Genomic DNA, 24,631 nt, shown 5'->3' with positions numbered 1-24,631 from the left:
AAGTAACTTTGAAAACTAATCTTTTAAAGTATTCTACCTTGGAATGCACTGACAATAGGAACTGCGACTCAGCTCTGTAATACTATTTATTTTGCCTGTACAATAGAAAAATATTGTGAAAAGCAAACCCCTGCTACATCCTCAGCCATGCTTCAGTTTCTCCTTTGTTCTTCTCTGCTTCACTGAAGAACTCAAACTCCTAAGCACCAAAGAAGTAAAACCAAGTTTCTTTTCATCACTCAAAGCCAATCCTTCCCTTCGCTTTTCTGCCAGCCTTACACAGAGGAGGAAAACTCTTTCCTGGCACTGCCCAACACACCCCACCTCACTGTCCCTCAACACTTGGGTGCAGCGCTGATGCCCGTTGCCACCAGGGAGGGCTACAGGGAGTCCAAGGCCTTTGCTCTGTCCCAGGACCCTCAAGGCATGACAGCAACTATTCCCTCCATCCAGCTCCAGCAATTCACTCATTGTCCTGTGGTCCTTCCAACCTGAGCATCCAAGGTTTCGCACAGTCTCTCCCTGGTCCGATGAAGAAACCCTTGCTTCCTGTAGTCCCTTTCCCTTTTCAGCCCACGTGATTTCTGTGCAGGATTCCCTCCCCACCATATTCCTTTAGATAGTCCTGCCTTGGGGGGACAAGCTGCACAATAGGCAGCACATACTTAAGGCTGGTGCTACACACCAAGCTCATTCTGATTTTACACGCTTATCTGTGTTTTCTGGATCAAAGGGAAAAGAGTAGTACCCTTGAGGTTTCTAGCAATTTTTTCTGCATATATTAGAGAAACAGTCATGCCTATGATATTTCATGCTTTGGCAGAACACGGATGCTCTAGACAAGAGCTGTACTTCCTGAACAAGAAGGGCAGATAGAAATCTCTGTTACAAATCCACATTATTCCTCCCCCTCAGCCAACTGCTGCCTCTGTCAAGCTCATCTGGAAGTGACATTCAGCTGATTAATCCTTATCAGGAATCAACGAAGGCAAGCAAACAGCTCTGGCTTGTTCCGAGGGGAGCATTAGAGAGAGGCAGCTCACCAGCACATCAACGCTGCTGTTTCACTAGCAAACGTCCAAAAGGACATGAAAGCACTACCCAGCTTCTCAGGGCTGATAAACAGCTCTCTCAGCTGGGATAAGAGACACAATTGGAATACTGATTGCATGCCCTTGAGCAAAGGGAGTTTTCACAAAACATGCAGAGGAAACCTCTTGGGTAACTTCTCTGCAGAATACACAATAAACACTGCCATCATCAAGCAGCAAAGCATCACATCGGGATTAAAAATCACTTTGTCTTCTACAGAAGGAGTTGGTGCTTCTAATTTTCCTTGACCATTGCTTCTTATCCCCATCCTGTTCTGTCCCATTATCCCTCATTTTTCCAGCTCCCCACCTCTCCCTGACAACACACCCAAAGCCAACACAACCATGCAAGCCAGGTTTACAGTGCCTCAGTTCCTCACAGCATAAAGGAAAAACTGAGGGTGACAAATAGGTAGAAGGTCTTGTTTAAGACGCCTTTTGGAAGACGTTGCACAGTTGAACAGACAAAACCATATGGCGTGTGCTCTGAGCTTCTCAAGTATTAATGTTTTCGTCTCTAGCAACAACGACTTGCTGGCACACCAAGATAAGCAGATTTCACTCCCCACAGCAAAATAAACGCTATGGCAGGGAACTCTAGTCACAGTGGGACTCAGTAATAGCAAAACTTTCCTCACTTAAGCATAAAAATAAAAATGCACAAGCATGCAATAGTCAAAATTGTCACTGTGTTCACAATGCAACAAATTTTGCTTAGATAACGCAACAAATATGGCACCAACAGTCATTTCATACCTCTTAAAACATTGAGAAATGAGTAGACAAAAACTTTGACAATTCTTTCCCCACTGATGTCAAAACCTTATCGATAATCTTTTGTGTCACTAAGGATTTAACCCAGAAAATCAGGAATAACAACAGCTGCCTCATTTACCCATATCTATAATAAATCTTTCCCCCATTTCTGAAAAAAACGTTCTTTCAAAAGGTCATCATGAAAATAAGAGTCAATGAAGCTGAGAGGGTTTATACAGGAAAGGTAATTGTGGTTTTTTACTAAACACAATCAGAATTGCCTCTATCCGTACATTTAAGAAACACCAACTCCAGCACAATTAAAACTTTCTATTACACAGGCAGGACCAAGCAGTCCTCATTCTTACCCCAGAGTTCCCCGGCCTGACATGGGAGGACTTGGTGGTTTTTGTGTAGGCGGATTTGTTCTTGACAAGGTGCCAGTTCTTGCAGGCTGGTTATTTCCATGCTGAAATAAGGGAAAACATGATTTTATTTTTATAACAGAGCAGCTCTATTATTGACAGCTTTTTTTTAAAAAAAAAAAAAGTGTAAGAATATGAAGTGAGAATTCCCAGACAGCTGTCAAACAGCAAGTTTTCAGCTACACGCAAGACAGACACCAATAAATACAATGAGTCTAAATACAAGTTTAATATTATTTTTGCTATTAATTTACAACAGATATCAGGAAGGTAGGCAATTGACAGGTTCACGCACAAATCTCTTACGTTCTCTTTTCTTTTAAGGGAAGCCACATTTGTGTTCATCTCTGTTCAGGTGTTAATAATTTAAATCAAACTTTAACACTGACAATACAATACAGTCAGCACAGGACAAGAATTTCTCAATTTGTCCCTGCTATTTGACTAGCAGAGTCATTCAGGTTGTCTGGGAAGTCTCCTGCAAAAAATGTAAGTGAAGGGAATCAAGGCATCTACTGAATTCAGAGCAAAGCACTACATGTGTTAGAGAAATTAATGTATCTATGTATAAATGCAGATGTCAATGTATCGCAGATATATTGACACACTCTAAATGCTGTAAATAAAAAAAGAAATCAAGTATAGCATGTTTAATCTATCCTATGGAAAGCAGAGGAGAGCATAAGAGAGCACTAGTTTTCAGTTTTTAATGGCTCTGCAGCCTCTACTATCAGTCACATGAGGCACTGTGGGTCAAAGGAGAAATAACACTTCTTACCTTGGCTTTTAGCCACTTAACGTTGGCAAAAAAGGGGGGAAAAAGGTAGAAATTAATGGCAGATCCATCACAACTGATAGGACAGGTTAAACTACAGATAATCACATTTTTTAAAAATCATGTGTCTACTAATAATTAGCTACATCCCAGTACACTAACAGAGATTTTACTACCTCACTTAGTCATTGAAAGTTCTGTGTCTGACTAAGTGACCACAGGAAAAACACTTGTGTCAAAACTAGGTTTAGCTAAGCTTTGCCTGATTTGTTTGCCAGGCTCCTCACGGGTAGCAAAGGGTTGAAAAGCCCTTTGCTGACCATTCAAGTCCAAACCCAAATCAATGCTATTTCAATGGCAACGTGCTCTTAAGAATTCGTTCACAAACCCACAGTTTCAGCTATATGGCCAGAATAGACTTGCCTGTTGTTTTGACACTTCACCTTCATGTGTTTTGAAGAAAACCTAGCTGCTGCATTGAATGGTAAATAAAGAAAAGGGAGTTCTCAAACAGGATGAGCAGCAGCACCTTTCACCTTTGGTTTATTGATTGAAATTTGATTCAAGCCAGCACAGCACTGGCTGCTCAAAACTGTGTTGACAGTGCTCTAATGATTGTTATTGTGAAATTTTAGCTCTTAGAATCAAGTCATTATATGACTCCACTGTATCATTTTTACAGCCTTTGTGACTGCAGAAGAAAAAAAATTAATGAAAACTTGTCCTCACAAGGAAAACAATGTAAAATTTTAAATAAATTCAAGTTGAGTTCTCTAATTTATTTGGGGGACAACTCGTGTTTTGGAATGCAGAAGATATCACCAATTTAAAAATACAAGCAAACAAAACCCCAAAACATAAAATAATCCCCATGGTTTTTTTGAGGTTGTTTGGAAATAAACTGTCACTTCCAGAACAAGCCTCCTAATGCACAGCTTTTCAAACTGTAGTTTGCACCTTCTCCTCCTTCAAGAAACACAGAGCAATTTAAAGGCATCCATGAACGCAGAAAAAAAAAAAATTAAAACATGCTATACAGCAATATGCATATGTGAGATTTCTGACAGGGTCTGCAAAACCACTGAAAAACAGCTGGGGTTTACAAATCAAGAGAGGTTGAAAGCCACTACCCTTAAGTTATTCATAATACAAGAACACAAACACAAAACGTGCTCCAAAATTCAAATGAAAAGGCTTAGCTGCGGTAAGTACATTTGAAGGTTATCCCATTCACTCCCAGTCTGGGCAGAGGTTCATCAGCAGTGGCAGAATTAAGGCATTTAAACCACTTCTGTCCCCACATACTTATTTATTTCATGGGTAAACATGAAGGCTCAGTTTCCAGGATGCCACAGTAGTCTTCCAAGTTTTATATTTTTAAAACACACTTTTAGCAATGAAATTTGGTCTCCCCTCTCACAGGAATATGCAAGCCTTCCCCTTACTTCCCCAGTTGCCAAGGGCAATGGTATAATACAAGGAATTTGTTAAGAGAGACTAAAAAGTGAAACTCTTTGTTTCATCCTGTCCCTCCACAGCAGCCATAGATAGAAACCTTTTAAAGGCTTAAGAGGAAGGGTGGCATGGTTTATTATCCAGCCTCTATTACTAAATTTGCCTGCCTCAAAAATATAAAACAAAAAAGCTTCTTCTCTTCCCTTATGCAGTGTCACTCAGCATTTATGGTGAGTCTTTCCACCTCCTCCTTAATCACTGTTACATTCTGCCTCCACTGCAGCAACAGTATGAATATCAACGTCTAGCAATGATTCAGGAATCTTCATCTTATTTCAAGTCTTTCTATTGCTGAGTAGCATTTAACATACTAAACATATATCTGAAGTCCAACAGCTCTTGACCTTCTACCCTATCTCTACCACTACATCAGGTGAGCTTCATCTCTTTCGCTACCAGTTAACATGCAGACAGAAACACACACTTTATTGTGCAGAAGAATTAGTAACTGTTGTCATACTGCTTTCTAGAAGTAAAAAGCTCTGTACATGTCCTCTCTGTTGCCATCAATAAAAACAAGAGTCATACTGGCAGAAAAACACAGAAGGAACACAAAGGGAACAGGAATTCTTATGGGAGAGGAGCTCCTGATCTAAGAGACAGAAGTAAGGAAGGAAAGCAAACAAATCAAAGAGATGACCCATATGGCTATTTAATCATGGTTAATGAGCTAATTAATTAGGAGGAGACTTTTTCTTGTCTATATTTGTTGAGCTTATGAAGTCGACCTTGCTGCACTTCTTGGTCTGAAAACCAAATACTATGCTTTCTAAGCAACTAAAAAAAATTGCTTGGAACTAGGAACAGTTTAGGCCTAGACTCGTCATGATTTTGAGAAAAACAGGAAAAAAGACAGCAGAAAACCAAAGTAAAAAAGCAGATACATGTTTAATGCAGGTTCAGGCATCCCTCTACAAATGCCTCTAGGCCAGACAGACAGTTGGCAGAACATGACTATCACCAACTGCCTGATCAGTACCAAGAAGGTCAAAGTCAGGAAGGAAGGAAATGCAGGGCATGAGGAAGAGAAGCAGCAGCATGCATAAGGTTCACAGCTTGAAGGAGGAAGAGACTGTTCCAAGGGGGATCTATAAAATAAGAAATAGGAGGTGCAAAGGAAAAAAGCTTAGTCAAATGAAGAGCAGCACTGAGAACTTCTTTCTCCTCCTGCTAGTTGTATTACTGTAGGCAAAGGAGACAGTTTTCAGCCAGATACCAGCATCCTGGATGACATACACATCAGAACAAAAACACAGTGTGTAGGCTTGATGGGGATGCTTGTGATGCTGAGGCAGCGAACTAGACAGATCAGGATGTTCCCAGAAACGACAGCATGGTGAGGAGCAGTATTGGTTGGGGTTTCTTGCAAGCATCATAGTAGAGAGATGTTTTAAAGAAGCAAGCAGAACAATTTTGCCTTTCCACGGAAAAGCTGCCAAGCATGGGGCAGTCCTGAATAGTTTTAAAGGTTGTCACAAAATTAAGAGAAAGAAAGCACAGTCTCCGGTTCAAGAAACAGGAGTCAACCTTGATGCATTTCCAAAAGATCACAGCTAGGGCAGTTGCACATTCACAGGAGGTTGACAGTGTGGGAGAGCGGGCTGGCTAAGGGCTGAGAGCCAGTGATGGGCTGCGAAGGAGTAACACAGTTAAAGCAATGGACTAAACAGGCGTTTGCAACAGCCATGCAAGGCATTTATTTAATCAAAGCCAGAAGTGAGGCTGCTTCTGTAACTGATGCCAGGAATTCAGAGCACCTGAACTGAGAATTTTGGCCATGGATTTGGACAGGACAAGCAATGCTTTCAGACAGTCAAGCATTGACTGTAAGTACCAAGTACAACATTTACTTGCTTAAGGCAACTACTTTGGCAATTCCAGCACATTCAGATTTGGTAGTCTACAAAAATACCTGCTGACAAAGGCAGTAGTGCAGGTTTCTGTAACTGAGGCCGAAGGGACAAGACCAAGAACAGCATGAAAGCATAGGGTGTGAGGCAATCAGAAGTATCTACTGGTAGCCAAAGGATGTCCAGACATTTGAGGGACTCTGCTGGCTGGCCTCAGGAGGCAGCCATCTAATTGTCTTTAATAGTTTCCATGCCAAGTAACAACTCATAGGGCAACATTAGTCATGATTCAGGGAACCAGAAAGCTATTATTCAAGCTCTAAACTGTGTTTGGAAAACTAAGGCTAGAGATATTGCACACAACTCATTTATGTGAGCAAATGTACCTATAAGCACAGAATTACAAAAGGCCACTTGCACACAGAAGTAAAATCCTTATCACATTGACATCCATCCAGCAAGTTTCTCCTGCACATTCCAGCTTTGAACTCTCAATTTTCAGACTGCAGAAACTTTACCTCTCTGTGCAAGTCTGTTGTACTTTCCCTGCTGTATGTCACTCACCATTTCTCCAAATCCTGAATTTAAAGAGCCATTTTCAATCTATATCCTGCCATATCTAGGATCACTGAAAGTCATCATTAAAAACAATCCAATATAAAAGATGATCAATGGAAACGATGGTTTAAAAACTGCACCAGTCTAATCTGCATTATAGTAAGTGTCTGGCAAACTCAGAACTTGAGTATGTAAAAGCAATAACCACCCTTAGATCTGTTACGTTTGAACAATAATCACAGCCATCAACTGTGATTAAAAAAAATAAAAGACATGATTGCTCTTGATGACTCTTTAGTCAGCCTCCCCTTTTACTTAAAAAGTTACTTCCTTTATTAGTCAAGGGAGAATTATCTGAGATATACCTACAGAAAGTCAGCTGGCCATAAAACCTTTTGAAGGGCTATTACATATCTACAGCAAGGCAATTCAATTGCCCCATAGGCATCCTTATAGATTTTTGCACAAGATTGCCTCCTGTCTCATCAGTGGAGCAGTTTTGGAGTACCACAAGATGACACAGAGCAAGAAAAGCAGCTAGAAGGCTATTTGTTCATGAAGGTATGTGATGCCTAAGGAAAGGATACAGTAAAACACCAAGTCTAGAACATGATTTCCTTACAGAAATCAAGATATGGACTTAGAGAGAATGTGTAATCAAAGATGTTTTTCAGAAGGCAGACTGTACGGGGGTGTACGTGTTACTCAGGGTAACACAATTCTGCCAGTAGTTCTGTGTAGTTTTAAAGAAATCATTCCTGTGTCTCAATTTCCTTATCAGAATGGGTCAGAAACTTTTTTTCATTATTTCCTTATAGTCTATTGTAAGGCAGATTATTTTGAGATAATTTCGGTTCCAAATCAGTATTTCTTTAAAAACTGAACATGATTAGCTAAGTCTCTCTTTAGTGAAATTTTACCTTTAAACTATAACCTCTCCCAGTATTATTTGCAACCTAGTAATTACACTCTTTTATGTCAACAGTAATTAGTAACTTGTCAGTATTGCTTGTCTCTCCTTTCTAAGTTTCCAAACTGAGCAGGCAAAAAATTTCAAGTCTCATTTGACCTTAAAATGGTTTTATGTATTAAACTGCTATTAACATACAAAAACTTGCTTCTGAATGATAGACAAACTTAATATTGTTCCCTCAGCACTCAGTAGTCTTCTTCAGAAAAAGATACTTAGATTCCTGCCTTTAAATACCTCAAGCTTTTTGAATTCTTTGAGTTGGTAACTTTGAATCTAGCTTCAATAAAATAAGGTTAAAAAAAAAAATTTCAAAATTAGAAAATAGAGATCTTATAATTTTGAGTTTTCTTTGCAAGCACAAAGGCTTGAAACCTGCATTGTATCAGATTACACCACCACAGGTCTGAATTTTCAGTAGTAAGTGTCCAGTGTCAACACTCACAAGAGTCATTAGAGCTGATAACAGGAAGTTACTTCTTCCCCCAGAGAAGCGTTCTTTACCCTACAGCAGTATTTACTGTTTGGCCACGACCCCAGAAGCATGATGTGACATTAATGAAATTGGCAACATGACATCCTTTGAAGCATGAGCCTCTGACAGTGTGTAATACAGGGACAAAGGCAGCAGAGGCTCACGTTCAAGATCCCTGCCTCACTACTTTATTACAGTGAATTATTTAAAAGTTAATACTCAAGTGGTTAACACATAAAAGGTCCTATCCTAAAGGGGAAGCAAGCACAATTAGGTAGCCTTCCACCCTCACATCAACATCTCATATGCATGTTTTGCACCAACACAGATGTAAACATGAGTACTGCAGGTATGTAGGACAATAAGGGTGACAGCAAGACTCCCGTCTCTAAGTTTAGTATTTGGTAAGTTTTGGCACAAAACCTACTTTAAGGGAGTCCTTCAACCTTCTATTTGCTTCAGAAAGATTCTGAATGTTTAACTCTTGTTTGACTTCCTCGACTAGAAAGCTTCTCATAAATTTAATGCACTGAAATGCAGGTGTTTTACAGTGACAAAATCCTGAATTTTTTCTTAAAACAAAGCTGAAAAGTGCTCAATCTTCATATAAAATTCAAGTCTGGTTTTGAGGAACTATTAGTTCCATAAAACAAACTTGATCCAATTACAGCTATTAGGCATTTAAATTTAGCATGTATTCAAGATTTTATCTGTCTTTACCAGAAGGTGTAATTTCAATTTCCTATTTAGCTGCCATTTTACAAATTGCTGCCTCCTATTTAAAAAAAAAAAATTTCAAAGGCCAACTTTAGGGCTTTTAAGGCAGCTTCCAAGATTGCTCCTCCTTCTCTTCCCTCTTAAACTGAGGATTTTCTGTATGAGTAATTGTATTTGACCTATTTATTTGCTGGCACACTACTTTTTTTTTCTTTCACAAAAGGGAAGAAAAGGAAGGAAATCTTAAAGTAGCCTCTGACTAATAATTTTAAACCAAAGTCTACACAGGAAGGTAGGCTCTCACATCATGACAGTTACTCTTCTTTACGAAGAATGACTTCAGCTACATTACCCTATCCTCAGAGGGTGACAGCTGAGCAACTACTTGACAGACCAGCAAAAATGCTTGCCTGTGTGTTCCCTAGAACCATCTACACATAATATTTGTGATGCAAGGGAAAGCCTTCTCAGCAGCAAACCAACTTCAAAAGCTGTCCTGATTTTGACTGATGCTACCCTTGGCTTCATAGGCATGTATATATAAATAAAAGCTACTTTACTCCTTTTGAAAACTTCATCTGTATCTGCTCCTGAAAAGGGAAGGCACAAGGAGTGGAGCAGCTGGGGCAGCTTGGGGTTTCCATGGAGCTTTCAGGCTGAAGGAGAAAGCACCTCTGCGATCCTAGGATGCTCTACAAAAGCTTTTCTATCAAGAAGCTGCTGGAGGAGGAAATAGCACTGCCTCCCAAGGATGTGTGTTTTCCCATCAGGGAGGAAACCTGCTATACAGGGCAGTTGCTTACCATCATTGCGCCCCCCCCCCCCCCCCCCCCCGCCAAATCACCTGTCCCCACAAAAAACGCTGCATGCATGTGAGAGGGAGGCATGTAGAGCCCTTCTCCATGGCCCAAACATAGGCATCTCCTTTTGCAGCCCCTCTACACAGCCATGAGAAGCATGAGACACACACACATGCACAAAGAAAATGAGCTCTGAGTATGCATAGAAGGTGTTTCTGCATTTGCTCAAAGATGTACAAGGGGAAGTATTATTTACTCTGAGGATTACCTGCTTTTTTTTTTTTAAATTCTATGAGACAGTATTTTTCTGTACACTTTTTATATCAGTTTAGCATCACCCTTTAAAATATACTGCATATTTTAATGAAAATTTTTCCTTGGATTGGTATTTCATGAAATAAAAGTAGAAACAAACTATAATCCATCCTGTAACTTTGACTTCTCTTCCTTGTACTTTTCCTTTGTTTCTTTATCAAATCCTGCACTAGAACACAACAGAGCCCATTAACAGCAATAAATGTCATCTACAGATTTCCAAGTATTGTATTGTTTTTATTTAACACTTGTCAATTTATAATGTTGTACTGTATTTTATTGACAGTTACCACAGCAGAAGACATTCAAAGACCTGTACGTCAGTCAAATCGATAATTGCTTTCATCAGAACTAAAACTTCTTTTCCTCTAGAAACATGTGGTTTCTTAGGCCTTATTGCACTTGTTGCTGTCCAACTCAGGGTGAAATCTTCGGTCAAGAAAATAAGACTTAAGAGCCTGAAGCATCTTCTAAGACCATTCTGGACAGAGTTTGTAGTTAGATTTATCACATGCTTCCCCCTAATTTGTATGTTCAAGAGGCAACTCAGATTCTCAAGTGTCATCCACTATTTGTGCTGCCTTCCAACAGGACCTGATCCAGTTTAAGTTGTTTTGGTTTGATTTTCTTGTAACAGCACTTGTTACATCTAGGTTTGCAGACAAAACAAGCTACTCCCTTCAGGGCTATGATCTGTGTCACACTCTGGGAACCCAAATAGTATGATGGCTAAAACATTTAATTATGTCATTCACAATCTCAGCCCACTCTTCTTAACAGTGTGTCCAGTGTTGTGAATGTCAACACTGGTGAAGGTATCTAATGCATGACAGCCATCTTGAACTATAAAGCTGCCAGCCAAGCCTCAGATAATTTCATCTGTGTAACAAGTCTAAATAGAAAATATCAACATCATTTTTCTATTAAGTGTTTCATCCCTTCCACAGTCATTAAACAGACTTAGGCAAATCACTCAATAAAGAAACAATACCAAGATACAATTTGTAGCTGACTTATTACAAGTTGATAATTTGGTTATTACTGGAAGCTATTTTACCTCTGAAGTCTTTAATATAGAATTAAATCACTAACAGTTTAAAAAATGTTCCATAAGAGCTGAAGAGGTAAACAGCAACTCATTTCAACCTCCTAAACAAATAGGGTCACATTATTAAAAATAAAGAACCAGTACTCCTAAAAGCAAATAGTCATATTGGAAAATGCAACTGCTACACCTTAACAACTTCAGCATTTATGGATCAAGCAACCTGTTTTGAGCCTGCACAATACAAGTAGTTCAGTTAAAATCTTCTACAGCACTTGATCCATGGAGCACTTAAATGTAGAAACCAATATCCTGACATTGAATTTGTGGATTCCTGTATTCTCTATTCATAGACCTCTCTCCTTGAATGCAGAGACCATATTGAAAAATTATCAGTTTCTGACCCCTGTGTTTCAGTTTTTACAGCAATTCAGGGCATGTCTTTCAGGCTGCTACATACAACTGTTTCTTCATCCAGTCTAGCTTAAATTATTAGTGTAAAACAACTCTAAGAGTTACAGGTTTAGTACACATTTAGCTACAAACAAAACAAATCAATCAGACAGTCCGAAGTCACTACACCAATTCATAGCCTATAGCTGTCATGGTATAGAGCTGCTTTCTAACCTGTGTTGGAATTAAGTCTCCTCTGGGCATCTGGCGGGTTACTACAAAGCAGGAAGTACCTTGAGCACTCTTTCGTACTGAGAAATTCTGAAAGATCTGTTCTTCAAGAGTTCAGTGATTCAAAGGGCACATAATAGGCCAATATAGCTGCACAACTGACTGACCAGAGCACATCAAGCTTTAGAGGATACATGAGTGTTGAATAAACTCTTTTTAATGCCATTCAAGGGAAGATTGTTGTGAACTGAATATACCTGGAAGGCCTGCTCTAGGGGGATACAAAGCTATTTTTTATAATGAGATATCCAGGGAGCAAAGGATGTTATATTAATTCTTTTCAGCTATGACCATTTCAAGGTAGGTAGACATTAATTTATGAAGGCTTTTGTTTAAAGGAAAATGAGGCTGTCCAAAAGCACAAAGGGGAGCAAAACATCAAGTGCCACTAGATGAACCCCTTTCTCCCAACCACCCTCCAAAAAATCCCAACAAAACCCCCCACCATCCAGTTTCCCCTTAAGAGATGACAATTTTTCTCAGTAACGAAAGAAATAAAGGGAATGGCAGAGACAATTTAATCTAAGGAGGAAGGCATGATAATTTTAGAAGTCAGTTACAGCTTTTTTGACAAGTCATTAGGCTAAGATCATAAGCCATTATTTTCAAACACTGTGACTACCACTGACAGTCACAATGTTGTGGCAAACATTGCTCAAAAACCCCTCACTGTAAACCAGTCCATTTTGTTATTCAAATGTTTGTATGTGGGAGAAATATCAAACCCATAATCCTTCCTACCATAAATGAACTAAACATTTTAATGTCAGTAACATTCTGCCCTGATCCTATCTCCTAGTCTGTGTTACTTGAAGTCCTCAAGTGTCCAGGTATTCTTACCTTTACGCCATGGCCAACATCATCCAGCACCGTGTAGTCTATAGGTTTTCGAATATACCTTACAGGACGTTCCATGTTCGCTGGCGCTATAATTTTGTGAGTTCTTGATGTGTTCTTATTGGTCGTCAAAATGCCTATCTCTCTGCGAGCGACCTTTTCTTTATGGATGTCCACAGTCTGGATTAAAAACAAGAAAGTACGGATTTCTTTAGGCATTTGCTGTTTTCTTTACAGAGCTATCTACACATAGGGTTGACTATTAGACAACGACTCTGAAACAAGTTAATTCTGCTGGAAGGATGCCAGTTTATTGTCAAAATGAGTTTAATCTACATGAACATTATTTCATTACAGTGTAATTTTCAAACAAACAATATTAATAATAAAATTACAATTATACATTACTGCTTTGACACTCTAAAGACACTATGCAGACACAGTCCTTGCAGATTAACCCTCAACATTCTCATGACTGACACTAGTAATAAATTACTCCAACTCCACAGCTGGGAAGCCAGGACAGACAAGCTAAGCAATTTGCCTGTAGCCCCAGAGGGGAACTAAGCTTGGGAAGTAAGTCTGTGTGGTAATTTCTTTCAGCAAAGCCATCAGTGCATGTCAGAGTAAGAGCCTGCACAGAGAAGGCCTAATTTCAGCACTGAGGCTAGTTTCAATCATACTGTTTGTAGCGGCTTTACTAGAAGAATAAACCAGAGCCTTAAAGATTCAAGTGAAGGAATGCAAAATATGCTAAGCTCCATCATTTTATTAAGAAATATCTAAAAAGACAAAGAAAGGTGAGTCCAGCAGTCTGTGAAGGACCAAACTTAAGCTTCGCGTAACAGACACACACTTCTACATGCAATATAACCACCGCTTAAACCCTAGCTGAAGGAGAACAAGTACAAATCAAGCATCAGATGCCATAAGACGTCCCATCTCTACGAAGCCTATTTCAAGATTCAGTGATTTTTTACTGGTTTACGTGCCTACTAGAATCTCGTGATCGCATTTCAGGAGATGGTATCTGACAAAAGCCACCACTCTACGTGTCTTTGAACAAAACCTATCAAGTCACCACTCTTTCCACTAAGGAAAATAATTCTCAGACTGTAAGCATCAATTCCTCCTGGAGAGACTGTCATAGAAACAGAGAGTCAAGGTTCAGAAAGAAAAATCCTTGTCCGTCAGTACTCATTTGGGTACATCTCTAGAAATGGCCTAATCTAAAATGGATATTGCGATGTGCAAGGTTTTGTTTAGTGAAGCAGAGTCAAAGATGAAGGACAGAATTATTTTATATTTCACTACTTCTATATGAGGCAAGACAAAAAAAGCAAGGTAAGCATCCAGGAAATGACCATTTCTAGGAAAGCCAGCATTCAGTGTTCAGAGTTCACTAGGAAATGCCTTCAATTGACCTGTTGGGGTTTGTTTTTTGGTTTTTTCCCTCCAATTAACAGGTACACACACTCAAATACTCTTAAATTCTCCTAAGTACATAAAGAAATTAAATCCTCTTTAACAGCTTTGATACATGGCATTGCAAATTACAAGTGGGAACACAAGTGGAGAAGCACCTAAAAGCAGTGATACCAAGCAAGCTTGTTTTCACAGCTTAAGGCTAAATAACAAACAACTTGCATCATCACAAAAGGGTCTTTTACTTGGGAAGCACACAGAATCTGAATAGAAATAAGAGTTGTGATTTTCCAGAACAATGCAAGACATTAAATGTGTATGTCTGCGTTAACGTATTTGGAATAATGAAATATCTCAATAAAGCTTTAGAGCAAGATTTATTGTTCTAAATGCACATGCTCTGAAAACCCCCAAAGTCAGGAATAAAAAGCACCTTTCCAAATGAGACAATCCTATATATTAAGCATTTACCACTACATCAGATATCAGCCACTGCACCCACATTTGCTCTGGCAGCCAGTTTCACAGATGACAGAGCAAAGACTTAAGAGCAAGACTACCCATATTTCTTCAACACCAGCTATTATCTGTTCTTTTCCTTTTAGAGACTAATATATACATGTTAGTTCTGCCTTTTACTTCTCTTTCAGCAACACCAGAAATCAACATCCGAGTGCTGTGCTACATTTTCTTAGATCACCTCTCTTCCAGTTCCTCTATACAACCTGAACCCTTTTGTCCAATGACAACACTAGGTTTCAAACTGTCTTACAGAACTCTTTTAACGATATGCAACTCTTCATATTTTTTAATACATGAGCACTGCCTAGGTCCAAAAGAACTTTAGAGTCACCTAAACAACTTAGCAGTATAGGAGGCTGAGGACAGCATCAATTTAAGGCACATACTACAATGTTTTAAAGGAGGGTATTTTAAAATACTACTATGCCCCTCGAAATAAATCCATGCTTCTACTCCATTCTCACAAACAGAATCTGTTGTTACTAATAAATTCATCTTTTGTTCAGTGGATGGACAAAACCACATCTTTATACTAAGACTTCTCTTAACATTGATGTCAAAAGAAATAAGAAGGTAAAACAAAGCCCTTCACACTACAAGATGATGTATTTTCTCCTAGTAGGTAGTCCACAAAGACTGACTTTTCCTCCCTGCAATGAACAATGAGAATTCCATAAGTTACTAGACCAGAGTATAAGAAATTCCAGGAACAGATGCTGCACCATACATGCTTTAGAAAATGACTGAAGCAATCTTGCAACAAGTTCTTGTTAACAGAAAATACCCTTAGAACAGGAAAAGAGCATGTATTAGTTACATAAAACAGCTTATCCAAAATTAAATGTAGAGCAGCAATTCATAAAGTCATTCCATGAATTTCAGTAATATAAACCTTGAACTGCATGCAGGCATGCTTGTGCAAGAGACTAATTCACTGTTCAAAGCAAATAAGACTGCCAGTCTTATTGCATCTGATACACTGGAAAAAGCAAGGACATATTTTGCCCCTATGCAAATCAAAGGCTCCCAGCATATGCTTCATGTTATTGTGATGTGACCATTATGCAAAACAAAGCACATAACAGTAGTTCATTTTTATATTTTTATTTATATCTATTTGCTTGATGTTGATGCAGAAGTTTATTGTTTAGTCATAGCCAACGTTTTTCACTTCCAAAAGGGGAAAAACCCCAAACACAAGCATTTTTAGCAGGATAGCATAACCACCCAGACAGACAACAGTTAATTCCCAAGAGAGACAAAGCCACACGTACCAGGCAACAGCCAAACTAGACTGTTCTCAAAGCTCGGGCCACACTTGGCACCTGTAGCTATTGAGTAAGTGTCCACTCTGATATGGTACAACTAAACAGTAGTTAGTTCGTGATTTCACGCACAAAACCTACTTTTAAACATCAAAGATGGAGAGGAGCAAAGTCTGGCAAAGCAGCATGCGTTAACACAGATTAACAAGCACTGGCATACAGTCAGACCAGATTCAAGTATGCTTGGCCTATGCTGAAACATAAATGCATAGCATAATTTAAAATTTGGGGAATAGGGATGGGATTCTCACACCTAAACAACATAATCCAGCAAGAAAAGGTATAGCATTGTACTGATTTGGAGAAGAGGGAGAGGACAGCCCTTCCAAAAGCACGGCATGTTTCCTTTGGGAAGCAAATTCAAACTAAACAAATCCCCCTACCATTACAACTGGGTACTATGGTCCATGCCACCTAATCCCAGAAGCAAAGTTAAGCTTGGAGGTTGAAAGAACTGTTAATCATTAGCTGCCTACACTACCTGTCTGCTTCAAACCATATATAAAAAAAAAAAAAACAGTTTATCAACAGGATGTAGAGTTAAATTTTAACTGTTTGCTTCCTCAGAAGTAGCCTCAAGGCCATGTGCAGCACAACAATGATACAGCAAATAGTTGTTCTTTTATCTTATTTTTCTGTGCTGCATGAACTGCTCTACCAGTTTCTAGTGTGTGATCTGGGGACAAACACTTTACAAGAAATAGAGACTGCAGTACATTTGGCCAAGCTAATTTGAGGATATCTAAATACTTTAATAAAGCCCACATATATAGGGATATTAAAAAAAAGGAGAAACAACTTCAAGCTTTGACAATCTTTTTAATCTTGAACCACTGCAATTCAAATTTATGAGCTAGATACTCACATAGACACTGCTCTCACTAAATGCACACACAGCTGGTAAAGAGCAGGGTGGGGGAAAGGAAATCTCTATCAAATAAAGTCAGCTAACCAGGCACTGCCAACTTCAGGCTGTTCTGAAGGACAAGACAATTTATTACACTAATACCAGAGATTTACACCAAGCCCATACCATTTAGATATGTGTTAAACTGATACTCCAGAAACAATGTGCAAGAAAACTCCATTTCAGGTTTCCTACTCTGTTCCTCCCCAGTTCCTCAAGAATGGAGCTGTAACAGCACACAAGCTCACCTGGCAGAGGGAACAGAACAAGCGCTGTGTGGTGCTGCACAGTTATCTTACCCGCAAGCCGGAAAAATCTTTTACCAGGCTTTTGGGGAAAGCAAAGTAACTGTTAGGGAAGAAAAGAATAGCTGCTGTGTCCTCAACAGTGAAAGTGGTAGCTATCAGGTAAAAACAGGAGGCAAACAAAACACCTAAAGGAGAGTCTAAAGATACAGTGTAGGAAGTTACAAATTAAAGAAATACAGCACCCCCTCCAACCCTCCCCCCTGCTTAAAAATAAAACAAAGCACCACACACTTTCGCCCATGGATGTGAGGACAAGTGAAAAGTCACTTCAAAAGCATTTCCTTCATTTAAAAATCTAACATTCAAAACACACTAGACAAAAAAAAAAAATCATAAAATTACACCACCATTTTTACTGACAGTTTTTCAGGACATTTTAATCACTGGTTTTAAGAACTTTTATTTTCACATCATGAATATCCTTCAAATATCCTGCACTGCGCAGAGCTGCAAGTCAGTAACTTTTCAATTTGTCCCTAGGCTCACTCAGACAAGAAGGAATGTAGGCTCGAACTCCACCAGCTTCCTCAAGCTGCTGCTTTGGAGAAAGCCAGGAGAAAAGGAAGGCCGAACAGCTTGTTACTAGCAACAGTCTGTAGCAATTTTGACATTGTTTTTCCCTTTTTCACTTTTTCAGTTTGTGGTTGAATACAGGGTGGGATCTGTTACTAACACAAGTAAGTAAAGCCCTGGTTACAGGGTAATCAGTGTTATATATACAGATTAGAATACTTTATACAAGCAAAACCACAAATATGACATATCAGCCATGCACAGAGCATAACCTGTTACCACTTCTCACCCCTATCTTCCTAGCATTCTTGGTGTAATCACACATACTGTGTAGAACAGGTTACTGAGACTCAAAGTTGATGCTGTACCTCCTGAATATAATCTATTCCACACCAAGTACTATGTGCAGTTTGGGGCACCTCAATGCAAGGAGGACATCGAACTATTAGAGTGTGTCCAGAGGAGGGCGACCAAGATGCTGAAAGGTCTCGAGGGCAAGAATTAAAAGGAGTGGCTAAGGTCACTTTGTTTGTTCAGCTTGGAGAAGAGCAGGCTGAGGGTGACCTCATCCCAGTCCACAACTTCCTCAAGGTGGGTAGCAGAGGGGGAGGTGCTGATCTCCTCTCTCTGGTGACCAGTGATAGGACACAAGGAAATGGAATGAAGCTGCATCAGGGGAAGCTCAGATCAGTCATTAGGAAAAGGTTCTTCACTGAGAGGGTGGCTGGTCACTCAAACAAGCTCCCCAAGAGCCCCATGCCTGTCATGGCCTCAAGCCTGTCAGAGTTCAAGGAGTGTCTGGATGATGCTCTTGGTCATATGGTTTAGTTTCAGGTAGTCCTGCGAGGATCAGAGTTGGACTCAATGGTCCTTATCAGTCCTTTCCAACTTGAGATGATTCTATGCTAAAGCCAGCATTACTGAAAGGCAAGTTAATGGAAAGAACAATATTTCATTCATTCTGTATCTGAGAGCAGTGAAATTCCCTTAACCAAAGGGCATTGCTGACAGTATAAAAGAATGGCGTAAGAAAAAAAAGAGCAAGATTTCCCGTCAAAGACAAGCCAATTGGAACACTAAATCTGACATAACAAGTCAAGCTAGCAATCTGTCAAATATGGCTTCTCCTTTCAGCAGAAACTGTGCCTTATGTTACATAAAATACTAGGCAAAGATGCAGGTTTCACCTTGAACCTAGTCAATAAAACTGCAATAAATGGGACCATGAGTGCTGCAGAGAGAGGGGTTTAGGTTCCTTCCTTGACCTCTGAGACAAACAAGTAAGCTTAGAATTCAGACAGTTATGTTTGAATATGAAAGGTAAAATCTGCCCTACTGCCTCTAAAAATGAGACACTGCTTCAGATTTAGTTGCTCATAGTAGTAAAATATAGTTGAATGTTACAAACATTATAACAAACACCAACAAACATTTTCTAGTAAATACACATTTTCTATTAAGTTCATACACCCAGACCATGAATTGTAGCGTTAACTTAAGGAAACATAACTTAAAACACGACGATGCTTTCAGCATCCCTTAGGAAAAAAAAAAAAAACAAACAAACAAACAAAAAAAACAAATCCTCTTTGCAATTTGTTGCTAGACCCAGCTTTAACATTAGTCCTTACTGTCATTTTCCAAAACTGCAGATTTCATTGTCTTGCTACATAGCTACACAATAAGCTTCCCTGAAATGAAAAAAATCTGATGAGACTAAAAATATTAATCTATTCTGGTTTAGAAATACAGATCTATCCCACTGCTACTTCCATAAAAGAAACACCACATTTAATAAGACTTTTTAAATACATGAGTTATGGTTAATTGAATAACGGCACTGGAGAGATCCTGGACAAGGCACACTGCACAGGCTACTGCAAGGAAGTCAGCTTGACCTACAAAAAGGACAACAAAGTCCCCATCTTTAATATACTCGGGCAGACAGGTAACTTCCCCAAGGAGAGCACCATTTTACGCTATTATTTTGTGAAGGAAAGTCAAAAGAAAATTTAGTCTATTCAACACAGGGAAATGTGAACATATTTACACCGCAAGAGAAATACTCTAAGAAAAGATCAGTCATGAGTTCAATGCACATCAGGCATGAAAAAGAACAAGCAGTTTGTGGTTTTTAAGACATCACAATCAGATGTCTACACAATGTTACAAATTATCATATCCTTCCTTAACTCTTGATGAAAGTGCAAGTAACAAGAATTTGTCTTGATTACTATCACTTATATACTGTCTGATCCCCACCAAGACAGTGTTCAAGAAACTCAAGAATTTACCTACAGAAATAATTTATTTCCATCTCTTGTCCAGGAGAGTCTGAGTGCTAAAGAAGCCTGGAGAGGCAGAGGGCAGAGCACCAGTGCAACTGAAATGGCTCATCCTTGTTTATCATTATACATGTACTCATTTATCCTATGGGCTCTTCTCCAAGGTATGAGGCTCTACTGGCATTGGGAATTATAACTATCAATTCCACTGACTAGAAATAGTTTGAATACCCCATCTATTTCTGCACCAACTCAGTTATAGACCAAAACCAGGCAGTTTGATGGGCATCTGCCTCTTCCCAGTTCTTTAGTACAGACATCTGGTTAAGTTGACCAACACCTAAGAAGCATAATAAAAAACCTGAAAGAAACTTTGACAGAAGCACTGCCCTGTTATCAGCAACTGGTGGGGCCAATCCTATCTCTAAGGTAGAAGTCCAGTGCAACATTTTATCATGCCCAGTTAGCCATCAGCTATGTGAAATTCAAGTACCTAATTAGCTTTGAACAAATCTTCATCTGAAGGTACCATACTAGCAGCTTTATACTGATTAGCTTTCATTTTCACAGCAAAAAGGAGAAAGGTCCTCCTTACTATTCCTCCCTCAAGAGATGAATTCAAGACATCTTTAACAGTCCCTTGGACAGTCACGAGAATCAAGCCTGCTAAAGTACTATCAATTTATCAGTTAATCGACAGAAGACAGACAGTGGTAGCAACAAGCAAGAGTTACTAGAGGAGAAGAAAGAGACATGCCTTTTTTTTTTCAGTTCCCCAAATAATTTTAAGAATGTAAGGATTTCAAGGGTTTATTATTTCACATATACAATCCTTTAATCTGATTTTCACTAAGGGTAAAATTCAGAGTGTCTAACGTCATCTGAGAATCCTCAGAATACCCTGCCATGCCTTCTGAAGCTGCACCATGAAAGACAGGTCTCCTGTCACCTCTGAAGCATTTAGACGTTTAAGTTTCACCTTGTGTGTTTGCTTTGTATGTAGTGGTGGCAATGTAGGAGGCAACTGAAATAGATTTAAGAATTGTATTTCCAGAGCTGCAAGACCAGCAGTGTTTTCATTTAGGTTTATAGATAGAAGAAGCTGCTCACACATTCACTGGTACTATTGTAACAGACAAGTTACAATAGTAGGACAGGCTCTCCAGAAAGCTCCATCTCCTGAAGCCCTGATAAATCCAGACCTCTCAAGATAAAAGGCTAGAGGAGCCAGAATAAACCATGTCTCATGTAATCTGTCACATTCCTTTTCCTGAAGAGAGGGTTCTCAATCAAGAGTACTTACAGATTAACACAATGAAGTAAGGCCTTCAACGCATAATACAGCAACTTTCACAGCCTCTATAAAGTGTTTGCCATCATCAGAGGGGGAAAGGCACTTCACAGAACAAAGGAAAAATAATGAAAGAAAAAACAATTCCTATTTCCAGAGGTAACATGTATTTAAATGCACATATTTTTATAAATTTATATAAATATATATTATACATATAAAACCATAGTGCTAACAATGCATTTTATTAATACCATCCAACGTCAGGGGGTTGAAAAGTGATGGTTGTGTATTTTATTTTGACAGTTTATCACTGCATTTATTCAATTATGTCTGAATTCAAATTATATGCCAGTTTAATGCTACAGAGCTAGCCACTGATTTAAGAATTTAAATCTTATTCTTTATATACACTAGCAGATTTTCTCAGATTCTCCTAGCAATCACCATAAAGCAGACCAGATTTCAGCAAAGATTTGAAGATATTTTCTACCTTTATGTAAGTATTTTTCCTGGGATATCAAGACAATTGGGAGGAGGGGTGTCAGGGAGGGAACTATACCATAGACATCCTCTTCACTCGAGACAGTTTGTTTGTTGTATGGTTTTAGAATTGAGAAGCACAGAATGTAAAAAAATAATGCACATAGTCCATAGTATGTCCTGCTCCAGAATGATGTTTCTCAAGCTATCCCAATGTCCACGCAAGGCATACTAAACAAAAAATTGATTCCTGACCAACAGAACATGTTCTTGCAAGTGTTAAAATCCTCATATGTCTTTACCAAAAAAAAAAAAAAAAAAAAAAGAGTGAGGGCATTGATAAGCCTCATTAAAATCAAGAAGCTGAAAACAAGAGCTAGAGCCAGATTTAAAGTTTACAGGCCATAGATAAATAGCCTCACCTTTAGCCTTCTTAATGTTGTAAAACTGGAAGCCCTCATTCCAAAAGGAAAACCAGGATTCACTGAGAATTGGACCTAAAGACCACAGATTGTGTTTTGGAAATTGGGAAGTGGCACATACACCTATACAACAGTACTGAAAAGGAAAGGGTCTGGTTCAGCTAAGGGATTATTTATACAGATGCTTTTTGGAGTACTCTATTGGCAAATCTAGTCACACATTCTGCTAGAGAAACTGAGCACAAAGGGGCCACGGGGCAAAGATAGACCAGAGGGACTGGGAGCAGGTGCGTGACATTCTAGGACTAAGAATCAGAGCAAAGAAACCAGCTTACTTGTTCGAGATTCAGACTTGAGTTCATGCCTGATTTTTCTTTCCTGGTGCCAAGTGGAAATGAGAGGACTGCTATGGAGGACATATATTCATCCTTCAGACAGGACAGAAGGAAAGTAGCTTCTCACATTATTCTCTAATGGCTACTTCAGAGCATGTTCATGCAAGATGCTGAGAACATAAAATGGGGCAGGAAGGAAATCAGTAAGTCTGTGAAATGCCACCTCCCAGAATTAGGCTCTATAAATGACAAGCAGCTATAGAGAGATAAAAGGGCATCTCATCACACCCTCACCCCCTGCCCCCCATGTCCCTCAACTGAAAGGAAGATGATGTCACCACAGAGCATAAGGAGGGGAGGTCTGCAGGAGTATCTTTGTGAAGAGGGAGAGAGGGATGTGGGAAGAAAGACTGGCAGATGGCAACTGAAGGCAAGTGGAGTTTAAGTCCTACAGAGGAAGAGATTTTTAGCAGTTCTACGGAGGCCCTCATTATGGAAAGAAAACAGTTAAGAAAACAGTCCTCTCTCCTCCCTGTTGCATTGGGGAAATGCCAGAAGCACTTTGCTAGAGTTCACATAAGTATGGGGAAATGGAACTTCAAACATCTGGAGTATGGAGGTCAGACAGTGCTGCAGAAGCAGCTGGCCCTGCACACAGGAGGCGGCTGTCTGCCGGGATGTCAGTCAAAGTGAAGGGAAGGGGTGGGATGGGTCTGTGGCTAGGAGCAAGTGCCTGGAAACAGCAGATTGAAGCTCTATTCTTGGCTCTGCCAGACTTCCTGTGTTAAATCAAGCAAGTCGCTTTGCTGCTTGGGCCAGCGTCTTGGAGCTGCCCACCTGCAGCAGCATGAGAACACACAGACAGTGTAGGTGGGCACAGGTATAGGTAATGCTGCCATAGCTGTCTACTCTGAGCATAGTGAAAGACAGCAAAAAAGGTACCCAAGACAGCTTTGTAGAACAGCTTCCACCACTGTTTTTAATTGCTAGTGAAAATGCAGAAGTTACAGCTCATACTTCCTGTGCTTTGGCAAACCCTACTGCCAATTTTAACCGTTTGAGCAAACCAAACGCACACACACTTCAATAAGAAGTGCACCGTGAACATTACTCATTTAAAAAAGAAAGGAAGCCCTCCACTGACCTCTGATACATGCTCATAGGGAGTACGACATGAATGTTTGCATTCTAGCTAACTTGGTTTTTTGGTCTTTCAAATTCAACTGCTAGTTCAATTCCCTCTTCAAGAGTCTGAGTATAATAAAGAGGCAAAAAAAAAGCATCACTAATGTAGATCTCTGTGGGAGGACACCAAGAAGTAGAGATGGGGAGATTATTTGCAATTATCTTCTACCTGCCTCCTAAAGTCTGTGCCTTTTCAGCATCAAAAGCTGGGAGTGAGGGAGAGACAGTTTCCATGGTGTTATTTTCTTTTCTAACACAAAATTCCTGATCACTCTAGAATATGCTTTCCAGTATTTTCTGGAGATTGACCTGTGGCCGAACACCACACTCCACCACTTCACCACCACTGTACGACAGGAAGTACAGACACAGCTCTGCATCAAATCAAAACCACAGCGCGTAGCAAATTAACGACTGCTAACCATCTGCTTGAGTTCCATACTGTATGACAAACACCTTTTTGAAGGACAGTTCTCTTGCACAGTCCTCCCTCTGCCCCCTTTCATTTCCCTTTGCCAAGACAAGATTCTGATAAGGGAATTAACAAGGTACATCCCCTCTCCTCTCGTGAACTGTAGATATTCTACATAGTGAACCAAATAGACATTTCAATGATTAACTAACACCAGTTGCATTGCTAATACAAGTTTCTAGAGGAAAAGAAACTATCTAAATGGAACCAAAGACTTATTAATTATATTTGAACACAAGCCAGAAATGCAAAAATCTGCTGATTAAAAACAGTCTTTAAAAATAGAAGACACTTCAAAAGAGAAGTGTTTCAAGTGTACAATCCTACTGATTGATTTTGACAGAA

General features: G+C 39.4%; 1 protein-coding gene across 13 annotated transcripts in view; it reads right to left on the bottom strand.

Annotated features, from left to right (window-relative positions):
* ABI1 (abl interactor 1) overlaps positions 1-24,631 on the bottom strand; it is an 83,607-nt gene that overhangs the window by 16,230 nt on the left and 42,746 nt on the right. For 8 of the 13 annotated variants that reach the window (XM_074900083.1, XM_074900086.1, XM_074900089.1 and 5 more), the window contains exons 3-5: positions 12,817-12,993; positions 3,051-3,065; positions 2,216-2,316 (exon numbers count right to left, since the gene is read on the bottom strand). In XM_074900083.1, coding sequence (XP_074756184.1) covers positions 2,216-2,316; positions 3,051-3,065; positions 12,817-12,993 — 293 coding nt within the window. The remainder of the gene's footprint in view (positions 1-2,215; positions 2,317-3,050; positions 3,066-12,816; positions 12,994-24,631) is intronic. The other 5 variants (XM_074900094.1, XM_074900084.1, XM_074900088.1 and 2 more) reach the window with 2 other exon arrangements.

Source organism: Athene noctua, chromosome 2 (genome assembly GCF_965140245.1).
Source record: "Athene noctua chromosome 2, bAthNoc1.hap1.1, whole genome shotgun sequence".
Lineage (NCBI taxonomy): Eukaryota > Metazoa > Chordata > Aves > Strigiformes > Strigidae > Athene > Athene noctua.
The sequence above is the reverse complement of the archived record's forward strand: the minus strand, read 5'-3'. Positions and strand labels throughout refer to the sequence as shown.